The sequence below is a fragment of the Daldinia decipiens genome (genome assembly GCF_022478715.1).
Source record: "Daldinia decipiens strain CBS 113046 unplaced genomic scaffold F4813scaffold_47, whole genome shotgun sequence".
Classification (NCBI taxonomy): Eukaryota; Fungi; Ascomycota; class Sordariomycetes; order Xylariales; family Hypoxylaceae; genus Daldinia; species Daldinia decipiens.
Window position 1 is genome coordinate 84,958 of NW_026054590.1, and position 17,452 is coordinate 102,409.

The window sequence follows — 17,452 nt, forward strand, 5'->3', positions numbered from 1 at the left end:
TCAGGTTAACCCTCCAGCTCGGCTCGAAAATCTGAATCTCTATCTATGGATAGCTTCCTGAACGAGCTAATGCTAGGAGCAGGACTCGGAATCGATTCGTTCAGAGATGCTCGGGGGGTTGAAGATATGTCCGTCGTAATCGATGATCGTTTTTCTATGGCGGAGAAAAACGTCCCGAGTGATGACACGCCTACGTAAAGTCGCGTATTAGTTATTGATAGTCCCACTTCTTATCTTCATATTCCTCAGCTAGTTGGTTAAATACTTACTCGCCCGATACATGAGCCCGCTGCCATCTTCACTCATGAGCTTTCGTGGGAAGCCACTGATGGGTAAGACTACTACACCACTATGATAAGGACGAGTCTGCAAGCAAAGGGATATGTTGACCTGTGCATCCTCTGTTATGGTACTTATTCGGATAGGGTTAAGTTGGAAACCACCCTGTAAGTGCATATCCTGTAGTACAGAGTTCGTGAGAACAATCTGCCGCGGGGGCCAAGATGCGCCTTCATCTAGTATCTCAAGAAGGAAGTATGGCTCAAAGTCGCCGTCCAACCGAGATACAAGAAACCACCCCAGAGCCTTCAGCTCTTGCGAGGAAAGCCTAAATCTACAAAATATAGAACCTAAAGTAAAGTGGTTACTTGAAAAACTCCGTCATGAAGAGGGATTCGTAAATGTAGTGGAGGCAGGAGGGCTTACCTGTGCAACTATATCCAGATGCAGTCTGTTTTACACTACCAGCGTCCTTCTCGAAGAAAAACGTACTCGCGACTAGTCTATGTGCGGCTTCGACGATATCTTGGTGGTTTTGCCGTAACACCTCAGCGGTCTCTTGCTCCACGGAACTCATCTTCTCTAATTCGTCGAATTTTGGTAACTTAGTCAAGAGTTCGGGACAGATGCGCATGTAGCGCTGTCGAGTTGATTCTTCCTTCATCATACTGCTAGACATGAACCGATTCCAAGTCCTGTCACATTGTCGCTGATTGTTTAGCCTATCTGTCTGGTTTGGGACGGGATTGTTGAAAGAAAGTAGCATTGGCGTCTTGGGATCACGGACGACGTATCCGCTTGCTGAATTCTCCAGATTTGTGTCATCGGAAGGCAGCATCGTTGCTGAGCTTTTGCGCTTATAGTTTCCAGCCCCTCCCCGGCCTTGTCTAATGACGGCGCTCGTACTATAACCCGCAGTCGTCACAGTCTCATTAGTCATAGACCGTGATGATTGAAACGTATTCGGGTCATCCGTATTACGATCGCCTACATTACGACCCGCGCCGATAGAAAGCATTAGGTCTGGTGGGCGGTCTGCTACGTCGCCCCATATTGACTTGGCCTCATAATGGGCAACCAACACTGGGCAGGAGTAACGGAGATCGTTATTGGCATATTCCTGACTGGTTTCGGGTTTGAGAAACGGTTTAAAGAAAGGTGGCGTTGCAGATGTCGCGCGAGCGCTATCTCGAGGGTTTGGTTAGTTTGATGTTCACTGTTAAGTCATTAGTTGTAGGGAATGGGGGGCTTACGCTTCCCATATGCGCATTTCCTTTGATGACGTATTTGATCTAATAAACCTATACGGAAGTCCTAGTATTTTTATTAGAGAATCTCCCAGGGATATGTCAGGGAACACTCACTCTTTTCTGGTAGATCTGGCCGATTGTAGTTAGCAAAGACAACAGCTTGTCGCTCGAGGCCTGTCGAAGCAGTGACAGCAACTTTGGTTGAAGTTGTGACAAGAGATCTATGGGTTGCGGTACCAAAGAAAGCTTGATCAGAGAGGTGTTTTTTCAGTGCCTTCGTAAAAGGTTGCGTCTTGTATAGACTACCATGGTAAATACTTGATAGTGTACCGAAAAGGGGCATGCTAGTCATCTCTCGAGGTACGAAAGCCTCCTTGCATAGATCCTTGAATTTCCGTATTGTCGATTCGACGGTCCATTTCTTAACTCCTAATCCAATTGCGATGATACCACCAGAGCTGAACCCGATTAGCAAAATCCCTAATTAAATAATACTCTGTCAACTTACTTAGTACCAACAATCAAGTCGAAGAACAATTGAATAGGTAAGTCTGGACCCAAGACTTTTTCTATCTCGGCGAGTACTTGTAACAGTATGATGCCCCGCACGCCACCTCTACAGTCATTTAGTTAGCATATCTCATCGCACCTTGCCATGATACGGATCGCGTACCCATCAAGACAAAGCACCCGGCTGCCGGCATAACGCGGTTTCGTCACGATAACCCAAGGTGGATTGGCAATAACATCCCGTACATGTAGAGGGCATCGGCTGATCTCAATAGTGGTCCTGGATGTTCTGGTCCCATATGTTTCGGCACAAGGGAGGCAAAGAACATGACCACATGGTAGTGCGCACTCTGGTAATTCTCTCAAGCAGCAGAGGCAGGAAGAATAGCTGATAAAGTCTGTCGCCACACCTAGTACGTTGGAGTAAAGCTCGTTCAAGCGTTCCTGGTGGATAAGAGCAGCAATCTGAAGCTCGCTCTTATCTGGGAACTCCTGCCCAAGCTTGAAGCTAGAGGCTTGAACTTGGGCCAGACTTGCTTTTAGGAGGTTTTCCCAGACTGGCCGGAACGCATCAACATCAAAGCTAGATTCATAGTCGCCGTCGCCAATGATTTTTCCTTGTTTGTTCTGATGCCCTTTGGGATTATGACCTGACCTAACATTATAACATCGACCAAGATCTCCGCTAAAAGACGGGTTCGTGAAGCTGCACGGGCAGTACATGTCGGCAAATGTCTGTAATGCACCAGCGCAAGGCTTGGCATAACGATCATCTAGGAGACGGCTTGCGGTACCTGGATAGTAATTAGTCACATCGTATCGAACCGGCCAAGGCAGATCTAAGTTCACCTGGTAGATTCTGACGAACAGCGTCCAGCATCACGCATGATGCTATCATTGGTCCCATCGCCCGAAAGATCTGTTCAGTGTCGCAGCTAAGAATCAAATTACTAGATTTCTGTTTGATCGCTAATGCTAAGTTCAATATGTTACCCTCAAAGTTTCTGGAGACAGGGCTATGCCGAAGAGTCTCCTTCACAAAATCAAACGGCATATTGAGATCTCTAGTAAAATGATCGTATGCTGCTTGAAGGTAGAACTGAAGCTTCTCAGTATTAGCTAGCATGCGCACTTCTCTTTTCCTCAGGTACGAAGCCTTGCAACGGTCTTTCAGCAAGCTAGAAAGCTTGCTAACTTGTTCGTCTATCAACACTGAACCCCTTTATGTTAGCGACGGTCGACTAATTGTTATGTAAGGGATAAGGCCCAGGATATCGAAATCTCCGCCTAGGAGGTAGCCTAAGGGGTGGGCTTTGGAGGTAAGGGATGGAGAGAATAGACCGAGATAAAATATCTTACTATACGACCCCTTATATGGGATCCTGATGACATTTATGGAACCATAATAGCACTCCAGAAGCTCCTTGGTGCTCCTTATCAGCTTTCCGCGCCTTCGCCATGTTTGCACCTATTGAATATCAGTACCATGTAAAATTCACTCATCTCCTCTTCGACAATTGGCAAAAGAAAAAGAAAGTGATGGGTGCAAGACTGAGAGATACTCAAACATACTGTGAATTGGTCAGCTTTGTTTCCGGTAGACGCAGTGACGGGATATTAGGTGCTCACCATGTTCCTGCAAGGCCGGCTCCCGTATGACGGCATCGTGGATATCCGTCATAAGCAATTTCGTAGCCGTCGCAATATCCCATTCCCTTTCATCGACATTGATATCCGTAGCATTGAATACAATTATTGCATGAGGAAGTACGGGTTGGTTGAGTGATTTATCAACTGAAATATCGAAAGTAAGCGACTGTGTATAGTCGTCAAAGTGATATAAAATGTAAATATGAGACTTTTCGACGGGCATAGAACGCTTGGAGAAATGGACAAAATGTAAAAGCTAAAGTAAATAGGAATAGGAAAAAGAAAATGTACATACTAGAGGCCGCACCCCAACGTATTAGTTTATCAAGAACCATTGATTCAAACGATCTTGGGTTTCGCAGAACAAAGACTACAACATCAGAGAAAGTGTACAGAATTCGAGGGTACAACTGGCTGACGGCGAATTCTCTCCTTTGGGTCTGAGGCGTATCTGCCCACAGGATCTTTCTAGTCACATAGTGTCTGCTCGTACCAGCATTGTTCGACTCTGCATTTGAACCTTGTGGGTAATGTCGCAGCTGCTTTGGGATGGCTTCTCCTCCACTCAGGCCTTCACAGTCCACTAATAGTAATGGGTGGCTGCTATATAGAGTTGATGGATCTGCGTACAGATGGACATCACCTGTGGTGGAAATACGATCATGGCTAGATGATGTTACCGGGGCATAGTAATTGGAACCCTCGGGCGCCGCCAGGTCATGCCGGTCGATGAGGAGCTTGATTAGGGTGCTTTTACCAGCGCCTATGATGTGGTTAGTCGGGATGCAGGCATAGAAGTGTCGCGACTTACCAGTTTCCCCAATAAACGTCGTCAGCTGAGGATATCGCTCGACTGTCTCGTCAGTAACAGTCTCGCTCATTATAGCGGCGAACCGCCCAAAATCGTAGAATAGAGGATAGCCGAAGGCATCGCGACCGAACCCGAACCAAGTCGTATCGCGGTCCTCGAGAAGCTCGGATTCGTGTTCAGCTTCCGTACGTATCGGCTCTAATATCTCACGTAACCGGTGGACAACAAGGGGGTCTGCCTTCTCGTGCGGCTTGCCGTTCCTGTCGATCATCCATGGTGATTAGTCTCGTTCGTGCAATTATGAACAACTTCTTCATAGATATAATATGGCAGTATGATTGCCAGGAGTAAAAGCTTCTAAGATTTATCTACTGACCAACCAACAGCGCCCGGAGTGTGTAAGAACCATTTTGGCCAGCACACATCGCAGAAGGCAAAATTATTGCACTGGATGCAGGTAAACGTCTTTTCGGCATTTGTTCCGCATGTCTGGCAGGGTTGCGATAATGATAAACGCCCCGCCATGGTATTTGAAGGTCATGGTAATAGTAGAGACCCTTGAATAGCGAGCATTTAGTCGTTTCTGGTACGTAATCGCTTCTTGGAGAGTTAGTCGGAACTCCTCGGAGCTCGAGAAATAGAGGCCCTCGAGCTTTGGGGGACTCGCTTCCCCTCATCAGCAGCATCAGCCGCAGAGGGGTGTCGATTGTTGCAGAACGGTGCATTGGTGAAACCTGAATAATATTTGCTTGGCAGGCTGAACGAAGGCGGGTAGATAAATGAGGTATCAGATAATCTAAGACACGAATATGACATCTTCTCAACAGCCAATTCCATGCATAGCCCCATAGTGAGAAGGTATCTTACAATAACTCTATACTTACACCCTATCCTTCCTATCCTTATTCGCTACTTGGAGATATGTTCTAGATAGAAATGGCTTAATGAGTTGAGAGTACTAAAACAATATTTAGCTGTGGCTAAGATCAATTGACGATAGTCAATTTGATTTGAAATGATTGGTTCAAATTAACTGTATCAAGATCTGATCGGCTTTTAATGCTGGGTTACATACGCGTACCTACGTCCCGGACCTTTTTTATAAGAACTTCAGGCCTGTTACGTACATACCTACCTCATATTAATCAAGTTGCTAGGCAAGCCCTCTCAGGTCTTCGCATAAGGCATCGGAAGTTAGCGAGATCCAGAGATCCAGTAGCACTTACGGCACGCACCGTACCCAAATAAAGGCACGTTTGGCATGTGAGCGCGTGGCGGAGTGGGGGGAGGGGGAACATTCCATATCATAACTCGATGCCTGATGCGATAACTTGATGCCTTATACCAGTTTGTTAGAGCTGCGCCCCAGCAAGCTGAGCTAGCTTCAAGATTGCTGTCCCTGGATGACCAACCGAACTGAGCGATAACCTACTTCATGACGCGCATTTCAACTTAACGGTCAGAGTTATAGTTATAAAAAGTAGCAACCTAATGGATACCAATTGCAGCATCACCCAATTAAGATATGATTAGAGGGCAATGGTGCTTACTCAAGCTAGACTATGGAGTCAAACTATGTAACCTAGATGTCCCCTCGAACATCGCTTAGGTGACGAGCAGAAGTAAATATATATAATGAAGTCTCCGACCCGTATCTTTTAAGGTAACTAAACTCTCTTACTTAGATATGTTTTGCGTACACTTGCTACATATTTCTCAATCAGAGTAGTCAACACGTATCTGTCTAGTTTTCATACCATGGCCTCTTCAACAGCCCTGCCTGTTGCCCTACTAGTCATATATCTTACAACATCTCCGTCCTTAATCTATATAGCCATAAAACATGGCTTGAAGCATGGAGCGATCATCGGCTGGTCCTTTCTCTTCATCTTCTGTGCTCTCAGAATCGTCGCGAGTGCTACTGAGATACACGATACTCACAATCCAAGCGCTGCACTGGTTGCTAGTATTGGACTGTCTCCCCTCCTTGCTGCTGCTTGTGGCATTCTTCATGAGTCGTAAGTTCCATATGACCTCAAGTACATCTAACCGTCCCTTTAAAACTCACTATATTACAGGCGCGCTTATACCCTTCCGAAATCACGACGACCTTTTGACGCCCCATACCTCATTTTCTTCCATATTCTTGTTACGACTGCAATTGCTCTTGTGGCTTCTGGTGCCGCAAACGTCAACGACGACACGCTGCCACCAGATCAGATCAAGCGAAGCCTTGCTCTAATGAAAGGAGGCATGATTCTATTACTCTTGGGCTGGCTTTCACTTGCAGTAGTTACCCTCACTACATTTCGAGATTCCCTGACCCGCGAGTCAAGAAAGCTAGCAGGGAGTGAGGCAGGGAAGAAACTACTTCTAGCTGTCACGATTGCTATACCCTTTCTGGGCATTCGAGTACTAGAGAGAGTTGTTTATTTCTTTACTCAGAACCAGGAGATAAACCCGGCAACGGGTAGCCTTGGTCTAAGAGTTAGCCTAGAAGTTATAGAGGAGATAATCGTAACATTACTCTTTGTCTTCACAGGTATCATGACCCGAAACATTAAAGCAGCGGCCACGGTGGACTGATATAGGCATACGGAAATTGTCTACGATAGATACCCAGGGTATATGACTGGAGCAGAAGTTCATATTAATGAGGACATTTTTCGGGACGTTAGGCTCATAGTCCTCATAGTTTAGCGTCATACTCCATGAACTAATATCACCAATTTCATTTACACTTTCAGAGTTAAGCCGTTAACAGGCAGCTAAGACCATGACTATCGCAGACATGAGCTAAAAGCAAAGTGAAGTCGTTTGGTCCTCCATCCTCAACATGATACAATAGGATATGTAAATGGCAAGTAAGGTTAATGAGACCTACAGGTGTACGGTCCTCTAGATACATCTTACGCAATAGGTGCATAAAAACTGAATTTCCTCCTTGGGTCATACTTATTCTTCAGAGTTAAGAGCTTTTCCTGGCGCCATTTTTCGTGCCCGTACCAATTCTCCTTTGCTTCATCTCCATATGCGTAATTGACGTATGTATGCATCTCACTCCTACCGGTACCCTCGTGGATAATATTACGAAGAGCATGGCCTAACTCGGCAGCCTTCTTATCGAGGTCCGGCTCACCCGGTGCATACGTGATGAAAGGTGCAAGGAGAAGATTATCGCCTCGGAAGGGGTAGGCTGTCGATTCGCTGGGAATACTTTGAACTCCCTGTACAGAGTAAGTCAAACCACCCTTACTGGGGCCACCCTAGTGGGGGCCACCCATTTCCCATACAAAATCAACAACTTCGCATGTTTATAATTAATTTAAAGAAAATAGATAAAAATATAAAATCTCTTATGTTTTACTTTTCGATCATTATAATAGCTTATGTACATTTTATTATATTTAAAATCTAATATTTTAATAATAAAACAGTAAAGTGTATTTTTAATGTTATTTTAAAAATTTTAAAAATTTTAATTTTATATGGAAATTTCATCAAATTACCATAAAACCTTATAAACGCTTATAACTTCTCAGATAAATAAGTTATATAACTCGCCCTAAATTTAAAAGTTATATTAAAATATCCCTTATTTAACAATATAAATTTTACATTTATATCATATTAATTGGTAAAGTTATAAGCAATAATATCCCTTAACAGCTTTACATATAAATTTGTATATATAACTGTTAATGTATACTCTTATATTCATTTCACCACAGATATTAGCCCTGCCATTTTTTTTCAATTTTTATATATAATAAAAATATAATACCCTATTTAAAATCAAAAACCGTATATTTTTATCTATTTCTTTAAATTAATTATAAACATGCGAAGTTGTTGATTTTGTATGGGAAATGGGTGGCCCCCACTAGGGTGGCCCCAATAAGGGTGGTTTGACTTATCCTTCGAACAGAAAGAGGGAGTTGTTAAAAGCAGGAATTTCCTGGGTTGCGGATGCGAATAAGTCGTACGCTTTCCGTTGGGAGGGGATATGATATGACTCAATATCGATGGGAAAGCGAATGTTTTTCAGCCCGGCCTTTTGACATGGTGGTGATTCGTTTCCATTTCCCGTCCAAACCGGCAAATCCAAGTAGCTTCCTTCAGCGGCTTCCGTGGATATCGGCCCCAGATCATGGAATGAAGCGGTGTATGTTGCGTCGACAGCCGTTGCTCCTTCTTGAAATATGAAAATTATGATGAGCGGCTAGGTGAAACGTTAGGATACGGCTGTATACCCGATGATTAACTCGAGATTTGTCTTGGGGGAGATACGAACCTTAGTTGGATCAACATCAGGATTGTTGAAAAAAAATGAATAGTTCATGACATCCACTGGTTGGGTACCATTCTTAAGTAGGTGAGTGTTGATTTTATCATAAAGGCCCTCGACTTTATCTCCTGTGAATATGAAACTTTCATATGCCCAATTGGGATGCTGGATATCGTGAATCTTTGACGTGATAGAGGTCACGATGCCGAAGTTGTGGCCAGCGCCGTTCATTGCCCACCAGAGATCGGAGTTCTTGTCGATTATTTGAATAGTCCCATCGGCCAGTACCACATTCATAGAAACAAATTGGTCCCCAATAAGCCCATAGCGTGCTTGGAGAAAACCATGACCACCTCCAAGTCCCGGTCCGAGAATGCTGGTGCATTCGCAACCACCAGTAACTGTCTGCTTTCCTGCCGACCATAGTGTATCCGTAACGGACTTTGATAAAGCTCCTCCGCCAATCTTAGCAGTTAAGCCATCATCTGAAATCTCAACGTTACTTAATTGGTTCATCCAAATCTCAATGCCTTCCTGCATCTTCCCTACAGTTGTTATAGCGCCATGGCCACCACTAACTGCAATATAGGGCACATTCTGCTTATTTGCGTATCTCACCTAGTCGTCGGTAAGTACTTCTCAAATGTAGGTTGTTCTTCTTTGCAGAGAAGAAGCTCACAATCTCCGCGACATCATTTTCAGTTCCTGGAACAGCGGCAACTTTGACTCCAGGGACATCTAGAACAGACCAGCGTGTTGTTGCTCTAGTAAAGCCATCGGAACCCGGAAGATAGACCCGAGCACTTGAAGAAAGCCTCAAGCTAAGTTCTTCTGCATCTATCCGTCGCGGACAAATTCCTCCAAGCCAATCCCTTGCCACCATGCTCTGGCACGTAGAGGACAGAGCCCATGCAGCCACCGCGGGAATTAACTCCATTTTGGGCTCCGCAATCTATGTCCAAGGGAAATATATCAAATGTATGTCATGACAAAGATGTATTAAGGAAATAAATCTTGTATGTGAGGTGGCGTGTCATAAAGGTAGGGCGACTCGAGTGCTTATACAGCCATATACAAATTTATTAGCGCTTACTTATAATTTTCCATGGTAAACCAAGCCCAAGATGCGTGTTGTAACATTGGCTATTCATACAAACCAAGACACTTGGCAGGAATCTAAGATGATTCCGTGCGGTACTACTATCAGATTGGCCAGCAAAACAGATACCTAACATATATCATTTGTCTATGGAGGCATGATAAGAATACTGCGCCGTAAGCTACACGTGTACAGGAGTAAACTTATATGCGAAGGTCATGTATATTATAGTCCTTAATACCCCACTTGTTAACCGCATAACCCGAATACTGACTTCGTTCGTAGCCCACTTAATACGTTAACAGCTACCTAGGTTATATATCTAATGTTTCCTTTCTAACTCCTCTTTATTTTTTTGGATTGTTAACTTAAAGGTTACAGAACCAACCGTGAGAACCGTCGCTACCTCCTTACCCAGTGTCATGAGCCTAGCTAGCTTAGCACCGTCGATGAGTCTGGTCTGCAAGATATTACTATCAAATTCTATGTAAAATGGACTTAATGTTGCCGAGTCGTGTCCTTTTTCACATTGCCATCGACCTTAGGTGTTGATGCAGACTTTTCTTCAACGCCGCCAGTATTACCATCCAGATCTTTGTAGTTCTCCTTTCCATATTCTACATCATCATCATCGTCTTCAATACTTTCAACTTCGTCGTAATCTGCATCTTCATCTTCTTCTACGTCATCATCTTCATCTTCGTTCCCATTAGTGTTCCCTTTATTGTTTTCATCTCCGTCTTCTTCAGATACGTCTTGCTGCCCCCTTTTTTGTTTCTTGGTCTTTTTCCCGCCCTTATTCACCTCTTTGCCTTGTTTATCCTTCGTCTGAAGTTCTTCGTCAACCTCGTCCGAGATAATATCGCTTTCTTCATCCTCTCCTTGCTCGTCATCATATTCTTCAGGATCTTGACCGTTGGCCTTGCGTTTGGTACTGTCATGGCCGCCTTTTTTCTTTTCTTCGATTGTCAATTCCGAGGCTCTTTTGACGACATCATTGCCCGACCGTTTAACTCGGACTGCAGGGTTGCTCGCGTCGGCTTTTCTTTTGACAATGTTCCCGCGTTGCGTCTTGATCTCAATTGACCCTTGCTCCTTCGTTTCTGCCACCGTACCCTCAGGAGCACCACCACCCCAGTTCCAAGAGACTACCATGAATATCATAATTAGCTGTTGAGCTACAATAAGTACCAATTTTTGCTTACCTTTATCTCCCTCTTCTGGCTTGTCGTTTTTGGCCATGATGTTAGGTCAAGGACTGGAACATATAATCTGGATGATGAAAGACATAGAAATTGAGGACCTAAATTGGGGGGAAGAAATATGTCGCATGATTAAATCGCAATTGCTGTCATTATAACTGCTTTGTTTCGTCATGTCGATGATTCATTATCCCTTTAGTGCCAGATTCTCATGCCAGGACTAGGTACAGCAATCTAAAGGGATAGGACGCTGGCATGCGCCACTTATGCGCCTAGAGCGGTTCGGTATTAGAACACAATATCATCGTAGTGATACAGTATGTTCTGTCTTCATCTGTAGTCTAGTAGTTGTACACTACTTGGGGACAAGGCTGAAGATTTGTCAATAATACGAAGCCTACCCTGATAGGTCCATACCTACCTCCTAAACTATCCCATATTATACTTGCCTCAAATAAGGCAAGATGTTTGCAGCATTTTAGTAGCTAAAATTGTCGTAGATATTGTATTAAGGCTCCCATCCCAGAGTATCGAAACCCATTCGATATCAACTTGTACAGTTGCCATTAAGGCCATATTAAGGCCTCACAATAATAGCTCAATCCAGGTTCTTCATCTCATAGTTCTCTTGTCTGTCATACACGTAACCAAACATCTAGCACGCTACTCATTCCCAGGGCATATCACCTTAGGTGGGCATAAAATATAAAACCTACCATTAATTCCATTGATTTACCGCCCTTTAAATATAGGTTTCCTCTTCTCCTTGAAAGCCTCCAAAGCCTCGTCTCGGTCCTCGGTTTTCACCACACGCTCGTACATAGCGTTCTCTATTTCCTCCCTGGCCCAGCTCACTGCCTGAAGTGCAGATCTAACCGCAATCGGACCTCCCTCGCAGATTTCACCTGCTAACCTCACCGCCTCCGAAAGAACCGCGTTTCGTGCTCTAGTTGGTAGTCCGTCTTCTGCTCCGTTATTCGTCTGCGCAACACCATCCCGCTCGTCTTCGGGCAGCACCTCGACTAACCGATCGGCAATTCCTAAAAAGTACGCCTCGGGGGCAGAAACACGCCGTCCAGTCAGAATGATATCCCTAGCGCGAGAGAGTCCAATCAATGCTGGCAATCGATACGTGCCGCCGGCGCCGGGAATTATGCCCAGTCGCGTCTCGGGAAGGCCCACCGTCGCAGTTGAGGCTAATACTCGGAAGTGAGTGCAAAGGGCGAGCTCAAGACCACCGCCTAGCGCAAGGGAAGAGACGGCCGAAATTGTAGGAATCGGGAGAGATGAAAGGGACGAAAATGTGCCACGGAGATCTACTAAGAATTGTGCGGTCCTAGAGCAAGTCAAGCCTCAGGTATTAGTTAAGATGTTAAAAGTTAAGATGTTAAATCTCTGAAAATAACTATATACTGACTCCACTTGCGTGAAGCCGCGCCGCTCTTTAAGATCGGCGCCTGCGCAGAAGCTCGCATCAACGGCGCTGGCCAGGATCAGAGCTCTGGTAGGCCCTTTCTGATCCATACCAGCAGCTCCTCCAAATCGTGGGGGAGGCGGCACTTCTTGGCCCTCTACGGTATATTGCGATTGAACATCTTGGACTTCGGCTCGTAAGGCAGCTAAGAGGGCTTTTGATATAGCATTGCGCGCGGATGGTCTATTGAGCTCGAGAATGCGGATATGACCGGAATTCGGGGCTTTGAGGTTGGTAACTCGAACAAGAGGACCGGCGTCTGTCGAGTAAAGACGGAGGAGACGGATGGCTGAAGGTGCCAATCGAGTATTTAATCGTGGTGGCATTGCGATATACAAGTGGTATATCGGTACCTAGGTAGGTAGGTATATCAGCGTAGATGAGGCGCTGATAAAAAGATGGATGCATGTACCAAAGGAGTGCTTTCGACGTCAGAGTCGACGCTATCTCGGCTCGATAACAGGATTATCGAGGCTATCAACGGGTGATATAGTTAAAGATATATTAATTTATCAGTGTTTTGTATCAATCGAGGTTACCTGCAACTACGGACTACCTTTAAAAACGTCATTTGCCGAATAGACTCGGAAGTTTCGGAGCCCTGTCCAATCAAGGAACCAACTATGTCATCGAGAGTATCTCCACTCCATGCCGACCCGGGGGCGTATTCAAACGCTTAACCTAAGGAAGTGCCCACTTAGGAAGCTATTACCTTCCCGTACCTTCAGTTCAATATTTATCCGGCTTTAAAAATGGCCAGTGATTCAGCGCCGGCGTCCCTTCCCCCGGAGGCTATCGAGTTCGCAGGGCGCATGTACAACGCCGCACGCGCCGGAGAGATTGAGATATTTCAACAGGCCTTACCAGCCGGTCTCCCTCCTAATTTGACTAACGAAAAGGGGGATTCACTTGTATGAAATTATTGATTAGCAACGTTTCTTAATGAGATGACTTCCAATCAATTCAATTTTTACACATAATGCTAATGCTAATGATAAATTGCTTATTTCTAGCTTATGCTGGCGGCTTATCATGGACACGCCGACCTCGTCAAACTTCTTATTCAACATGGAGCTGATCCGAATCGTATTAATGATAGGGGTCAAAGCCCCTTAGCCGGCGCCGTTTTTAAGAAGGAGGATAATGTGATCGAGGTTCGACCTCCATGTCTAGTAATTACCCTTGGAAGCTTACATGATCTAACTTCGTGACGATGTAGGCGCTATTGGAAGGCGGTGCTGACCCAGAGCATGGTTCGCCGTCTGCACTTGCCTGTCTAGCCATGTTTCAACAGGAGGGTCAGTGGGGAGACAAGTTTACATCGGCTCCGGGGAGGGGGAAAGCTGGAAAGCCCGCATCAGGATAGACTGTATCACATCCCCCATGAGCTTCTAGTTTTAAGACAGATCTCGGTATATTCGTCAGTTACTACCTATATAGTGATAAGTTACGAGACGAATAGGTTACAATTCGAGAAAAAGCCCAGTACATATAGGGTAAATCAAAGATAGCGGCGCCCCAACTATGGCTATTTATCTCTCAGTGGTCTCTACGACGACGACGATAATAATAAATATATTTACATCTGTACAGCGGACATGTAGAACATCTAGTGAAAATTATACACTTAATTACCCTATACGCATCTATGGCGTGTAGGACGAGTCAAGTACCAGAGCGGAGCCAGTGTATAGTTTGAAAAAAGAGGAAGTTCACAAAGTCCATATCGCGTGTGGCTATACCCGACGGTTTCCCCGATACGCACAATTAATTTATTACACGTTATGATACGTTAAATCTATAATCAAACCCGCATCTTTGGCCAACACCAACTAGTAATCCTGTGGCAAGTAGGGCTACAGGATGCTATAGGATTTCGTATGCCAGGCAATACCCTATCTCTGTTTCCCTCGAGGTACTCTAGACACTCCACGCGCCATAGGTCCGCTTCGTGTAACTCGGCGTTGTTATATACCTAGGTACCCGGATAATACATACGTCCACATCTAATACATACATCGGATATGGGGTTTAGTCCTGTTGGGTTACTCAATGTGGGTAGATGCCTTAGGTAACCTCAGTCATGCAAGAACGAACCTATATTTAGTAAAGATCCATTAATAGACCGGAAGCACTTTGGCCTAGATATGGATCTAATACGCAGGACGTCTACTAGTTATTATGATCCGCATCTCTCTTAGCGATGAACTATCCGCTACCTGACATACACTCTCGTTTTTAAACCCCGAGTCACCTATTTACCTACCCTTCTTAGCACAATGATTATTCCAACACGCAGACAAGATCCGACTTTGACGGTCCCGGTCCCGACTCCTGGTTGTAGTTATAATGCCTTCCTAGTAAGTTTTATCAAGTTCCGGTCTTCTTGTTCTAAGATGTCAAGTGCTCATGCCACATATAGAGTATTTTATGGACTGGGGCTGGTTTGTCGTTGATATCTGTCTTCCTCCGCCTCATTTCCCGTTTTAGAGGACCACGTCGCCTCTACTGGAACGATGCCTTTGTCATACTAGGAGAAATATTGGTTCTGACCAATGCAGGCTTGTGACAGTGGTCAGCTAAGTTCATGTATTATGTATTGGATGTATCCAACGGCATCGCGCCCCCTGGACCTCAACTTCTTATAGCTATGAGGCACTTCCTAGATGTGCAGCACATTGCCGACGTATTATTCTACACTACTTTAGTCCTTGTCAAGCTCTCCCTTTTATTTTTCTTCAGACGACTCGGCCATAATGTACAGGGACAAAAGTACATTTGGTGGCCGTTCTTTATTTTCTCTTTATTGGTCTATATAATCTCGCTTGGTGATACCAAGTTCACATGCTTTGGCGACCTGGAATTTGCTGCCGGGTGGTGTTCCTCAAAGGATGGCAGTGCCTACCAACTGAACGTAGTGAAGGCAAATATGGCTCTGGATGTGTTCTCCGACTTTCTGAGTAAGGACTGGTATTAGTGAGTATCCCAAGATGTAGGCTAACGCATCAATATCTTAGTTATACTTATACCCTTCACCATGCTCTGGAACGTTCGAATACCTAGGAAAAAGAAGTTGGCATTTATAGCTCTTTTCTCCTTGTCAGCAGTCACTATTACTATTGCTATCATACGGGCTGTTGCTTCCAACTCGCCACTAGATGGAGGCCACCGTATGCTTGAATCTACGACTCTTTGGATGTGGAGTGCGATCCAGGGGTCTCTAGGTACGGTTCCAAACATCATTTACTTTTCTCTCAGCCACACAGGTTTGATTAACATGAATAATTCTTCAACATGCAGCCATAATAGTAGCTTGTTTATCCGCTTTTCCTCAGCTTTTTACTGGATCCACTCCCAAGAAGCCTGTCTGGACGCCGACAGAAACGTACTACCACCGACTAAGAGAGCGTATGAAGACAAAAAGGGAAAATACAGAAGCTTCGTACTGCTTTTCTACTGTCTCTGTTCAAACTACTTCTAGGGTTGAGCCCGCGATCAGCTACCCTGGCAATAGCTTTATGAGGCCAGTTGACAACAGGGTATTGTCTTCTGACAGCCAGTTGCCATGGCTCACACCAAAAGATGAGCAACATAACGTAGCCGTTTCCTGCAGCAGAGAGTTATCAGGCCAAGAAACGGTCGTGCTACATCCAAACCAGATTCAGCATCATGTAGGCTACCGTGTCACGTGGGAGTAAGTGTCAAGGTATCAAGGTGATGTGGGGGATATGGAGTAGGTAGGTACCTGTCATGGAAGGTTAGGTAATTACCTCTTTCAATACGTTTGCTAAAATATGTGGTTGTTAGGCGTATTATTAAGTACCTGCCTATGGGCATCACTTGCAGGTAGTACTTTTATCGTTTTATATTACAACATATAAAGTAATATACCAAATGTACGAAGTCCTAGGCCAAAATTCCTACACTTCTAATCTTGGCAACAAGGGCATTGTAGTGGTAACCCCAAGTTTACCTAGCCCAGCCAAGATGGGCAATACCTTTGACTTATCTAGGCCTCGTATATTATCAAGTCAAATTGTTGCACCAGTTACTTTAAGAACTTCTTTTAATAGCTGCCTCTAAAGTACCTAATGCACGTAACCCAATCCATAAGGATGTTGATGTTGTGTACCTAATCGATAAGTAGTAGGGGGTAGTGACTAATATCAGTTCCGAAAGCCTCAAATCCTTCGACTTTTCTTCACGACTATTTGCGACAAGATTAGGTACTTATGCGACACATCGGTGATCAATTATATTAATCTCTCGAGTGGCTTGACACGGATGCCCCTCCAAATTAATTACAGATATTTCAGCTATGGTCATAGGAAAAGGAATGGGTATGGTAATAGGAAGGGTAATTCCTATGATGTTAACACCAGGGACAGGATTAACCAATAAGATGTCAATTGAAGTTCAGACGATATATGAGCAAAGATTCTTTACTATGAATTGCAATTAGAATATATGAGTTTGGTTCACTCCGTCAAGTTACCTTGGTAAGTATGGCTCAGCTTATCTATTGGGCGTAGCAGTTCAGCAACCCAACCCCCATAAATACGTCAACACAAGCCCGCAGTATTGCTTTAGCTTTCATATCCCCCGCCACGACAGCTAGTACGTCCGCACGGCTCTTTTTTGGGTCACTCTCTAACTCTCGTAAAAGTCCGATGCTAAAAGCAGCATTGAAACATTTGACACATACAAGACCTGGTACGAAATACTAATCCTTGCGCGGGAACTAACATTGAGAATTAGCGACCCCCCGCACCAGTCAAGCCGGCTGCCGGGATCGATATGCAGTTGAGCCAGCATCGGCAGCATCCGTGTAGTGAATAGTGAGGTGAACCATAAATCGTGTTTTAAGGTCTATTGTTTCATCAATATCC

The 17,452-nt window shown here is 44.7% G+C and overlaps 7 protein-coding genes across 7 annotated transcripts; 3 read left to right on the plus strand and 4 right to left on the minus strand.

Moving 5' to 3' along the window:
* Positions 1-5: 5 nt before the first annotated feature.
* On the minus strand, positions 6-5,025 carry F4813DRAFT_383244 (FabD/lysophospholipase-like protein; the record flags this gene model as incomplete). Its single annotated transcript, XM_049245919.1, has 13 exons — positions 6-190; positions 270-629; positions 706-1,463; positions 1,533-1,593; positions 1,644-1,987; positions 2,038-2,145; positions 2,203-2,833; positions 2,889-3,251; positions 3,399-3,507; positions 3,643-3,833; positions 3,985-4,452; positions 4,501-4,760; positions 4,877-5,025. 13 exons carry the CDS (start codon positions 5,023-5,025, stop codon positions 6-8), a joined length of 3,987 nt encoding a protein of 1,328 aa, XP_049095425.1.
* Positions 5,026-6,258: 1,233 nt separating this feature from the next.
* On the plus strand, positions 6,259-7,086 carry F4813DRAFT_383245 (uncharacterized protein; the record flags this gene model as incomplete). The annotated part of the gene is made up of 2 exons (XM_049245920.1): positions 6,259-6,518; positions 6,579-7,086. 2 exons carry the CDS (start codon positions 6,259-6,261, stop codon positions 7,084-7,086), a joined length of 768 nt encoding a protein of 255 aa, XP_049095426.1.
* A 216-nt stretch (positions 7,087-7,302) lies between these two features.
* Positions 7,303-9,725, minus strand: F4813DRAFT_399841 (FAD binding domain protein; the record flags this gene model as incomplete). Its single annotated transcript, XM_049248205.1, has 4 exons — positions 7,303-7,755; positions 8,427-8,722; positions 8,795-9,406; positions 9,468-9,725. The coding sequence occupies 4 exons, from the start codon at positions 9,723-9,725 to the stop codon at positions 7,410-7,412; spliced, it is 1,512 nt and encodes a 503-aa protein (XP_049095427.1). The 3' UTR covers positions 7,303-7,409.
* A 307-nt stretch (positions 9,726-10,032) lies between these two features.
* On the minus strand, positions 10,033-11,201 carry F4813DRAFT_374390 (uncharacterized protein). Its single transcript, XM_049244921.1, has 2 exons — positions 11,093-11,201; positions 10,033-11,035 (listed from the first exon to the last, which is right to left on the minus strand). Exons 1-2 carry the CDS (start codon positions 11,127-11,129, stop codon positions 10,386-10,388), a joined length of 687 nt encoding a protein of 228 aa, XP_049095428.1. The 5' UTR covers positions 11,130-11,201; the 3' UTR covers positions 10,033-10,385.
* Positions 11,202-13,050, minus strand: F4813DRAFT_374393 (ClpP/crotonase). The gene is made up of 2 exons (XM_049244922.1): positions 12,507-13,050; positions 11,202-12,425 (listed from the first exon to the last, which is right to left on the minus strand). Exons 1-2 carry the CDS (start codon positions 12,887-12,889, stop codon positions 11,822-11,824), a joined length of 987 nt encoding a protein of 328 aa, XP_049095429.1. The 5' UTR covers positions 12,890-13,050; the 3' UTR covers positions 11,202-11,821.
* Positions 13,046-14,153, plus strand: F4813DRAFT_374395 (ankyrin). Its single transcript, XM_049244923.1, has 3 exons — positions 13,046-13,474; positions 13,577-13,717; positions 13,783-14,153. Exons 1-3 carry the CDS (start codon positions 13,316-13,318, stop codon positions 13,927-13,929), a joined length of 447 nt encoding a protein of 148 aa, XP_049095430.1. The 5' UTR covers positions 13,046-13,315; the 3' UTR covers positions 13,930-14,153.
* A 689-nt stretch (positions 14,154-14,842) lies between these two features.
* F4813DRAFT_399845 (uncharacterized protein) lies at positions 14,843-16,301 on the plus strand (the record flags this gene model as incomplete). Its single annotated transcript, XM_049248206.1, has 5 exons — positions 14,843-14,923; positions 14,986-15,108; positions 15,148-15,523; positions 15,581-15,787; positions 15,864-16,301. 5 exons carry the CDS (start codon positions 14,843-14,845, stop codon positions 16,259-16,261), a joined length of 1,185 nt encoding a protein of 394 aa, XP_049095431.1. The 3' UTR covers positions 16,262-16,301.
* Positions 16,302-17,452: the final 1,151 nt, after the last annotated feature.

Excerpts from the sequence above, each read along its gene's own strand:
- F4813DRAFT_374390 (XM_049244921.1), bottom strand. The coding sequence starts at position 11,129 with ATGGCCAAAAACGACAAGCCAGAAGAGGGAGATAAAG. Across the intron at positions 11,036-11,092 it reads GCCAGAAGAGGGAGATAAAG|TCTCTTGGAACTGGGGTGGT; the intron begins GTAAGCAAAAAT and ends TATTCATGGTAG.
- F4813DRAFT_374395 (XM_049244923.1), top strand. The coding sequence starts at position 13,316 with ATGGCCAGTGATTCAGCGCCGGCGTCCCTTCCCCCGGAGGCTATCGAG. Across the intron at positions 13,475-13,576 it reads ACGAAAAGGGGGATTCACTT|CTTATGCTGGCGGCTTATCA; the intron begins GTATGAAATTAT and ends GCTTATTTCTAG. Across the intron at positions 13,718-13,782 it reads AGGAGGATAATGTGATCGAG|GCGCTATTGGAAGGCGGTGC; the intron begins GTTCGACCTCCA and ends GTGACGATGTAG.
- F4813DRAFT_374393 (XM_049244922.1), bottom strand. The coding sequence starts at position 12,889 with ATGCCACCACGATTAAATACTCGATTGGCACCTTCAGCCATCCGTCTC. Across the intron at positions 12,426-12,506 it reads CGCGGCTTCACGCAAGTGGA|GACCGCACAATTCTTAGTAG; the intron begins GTCAGTATATAG and ends GACTTGCTCTAG.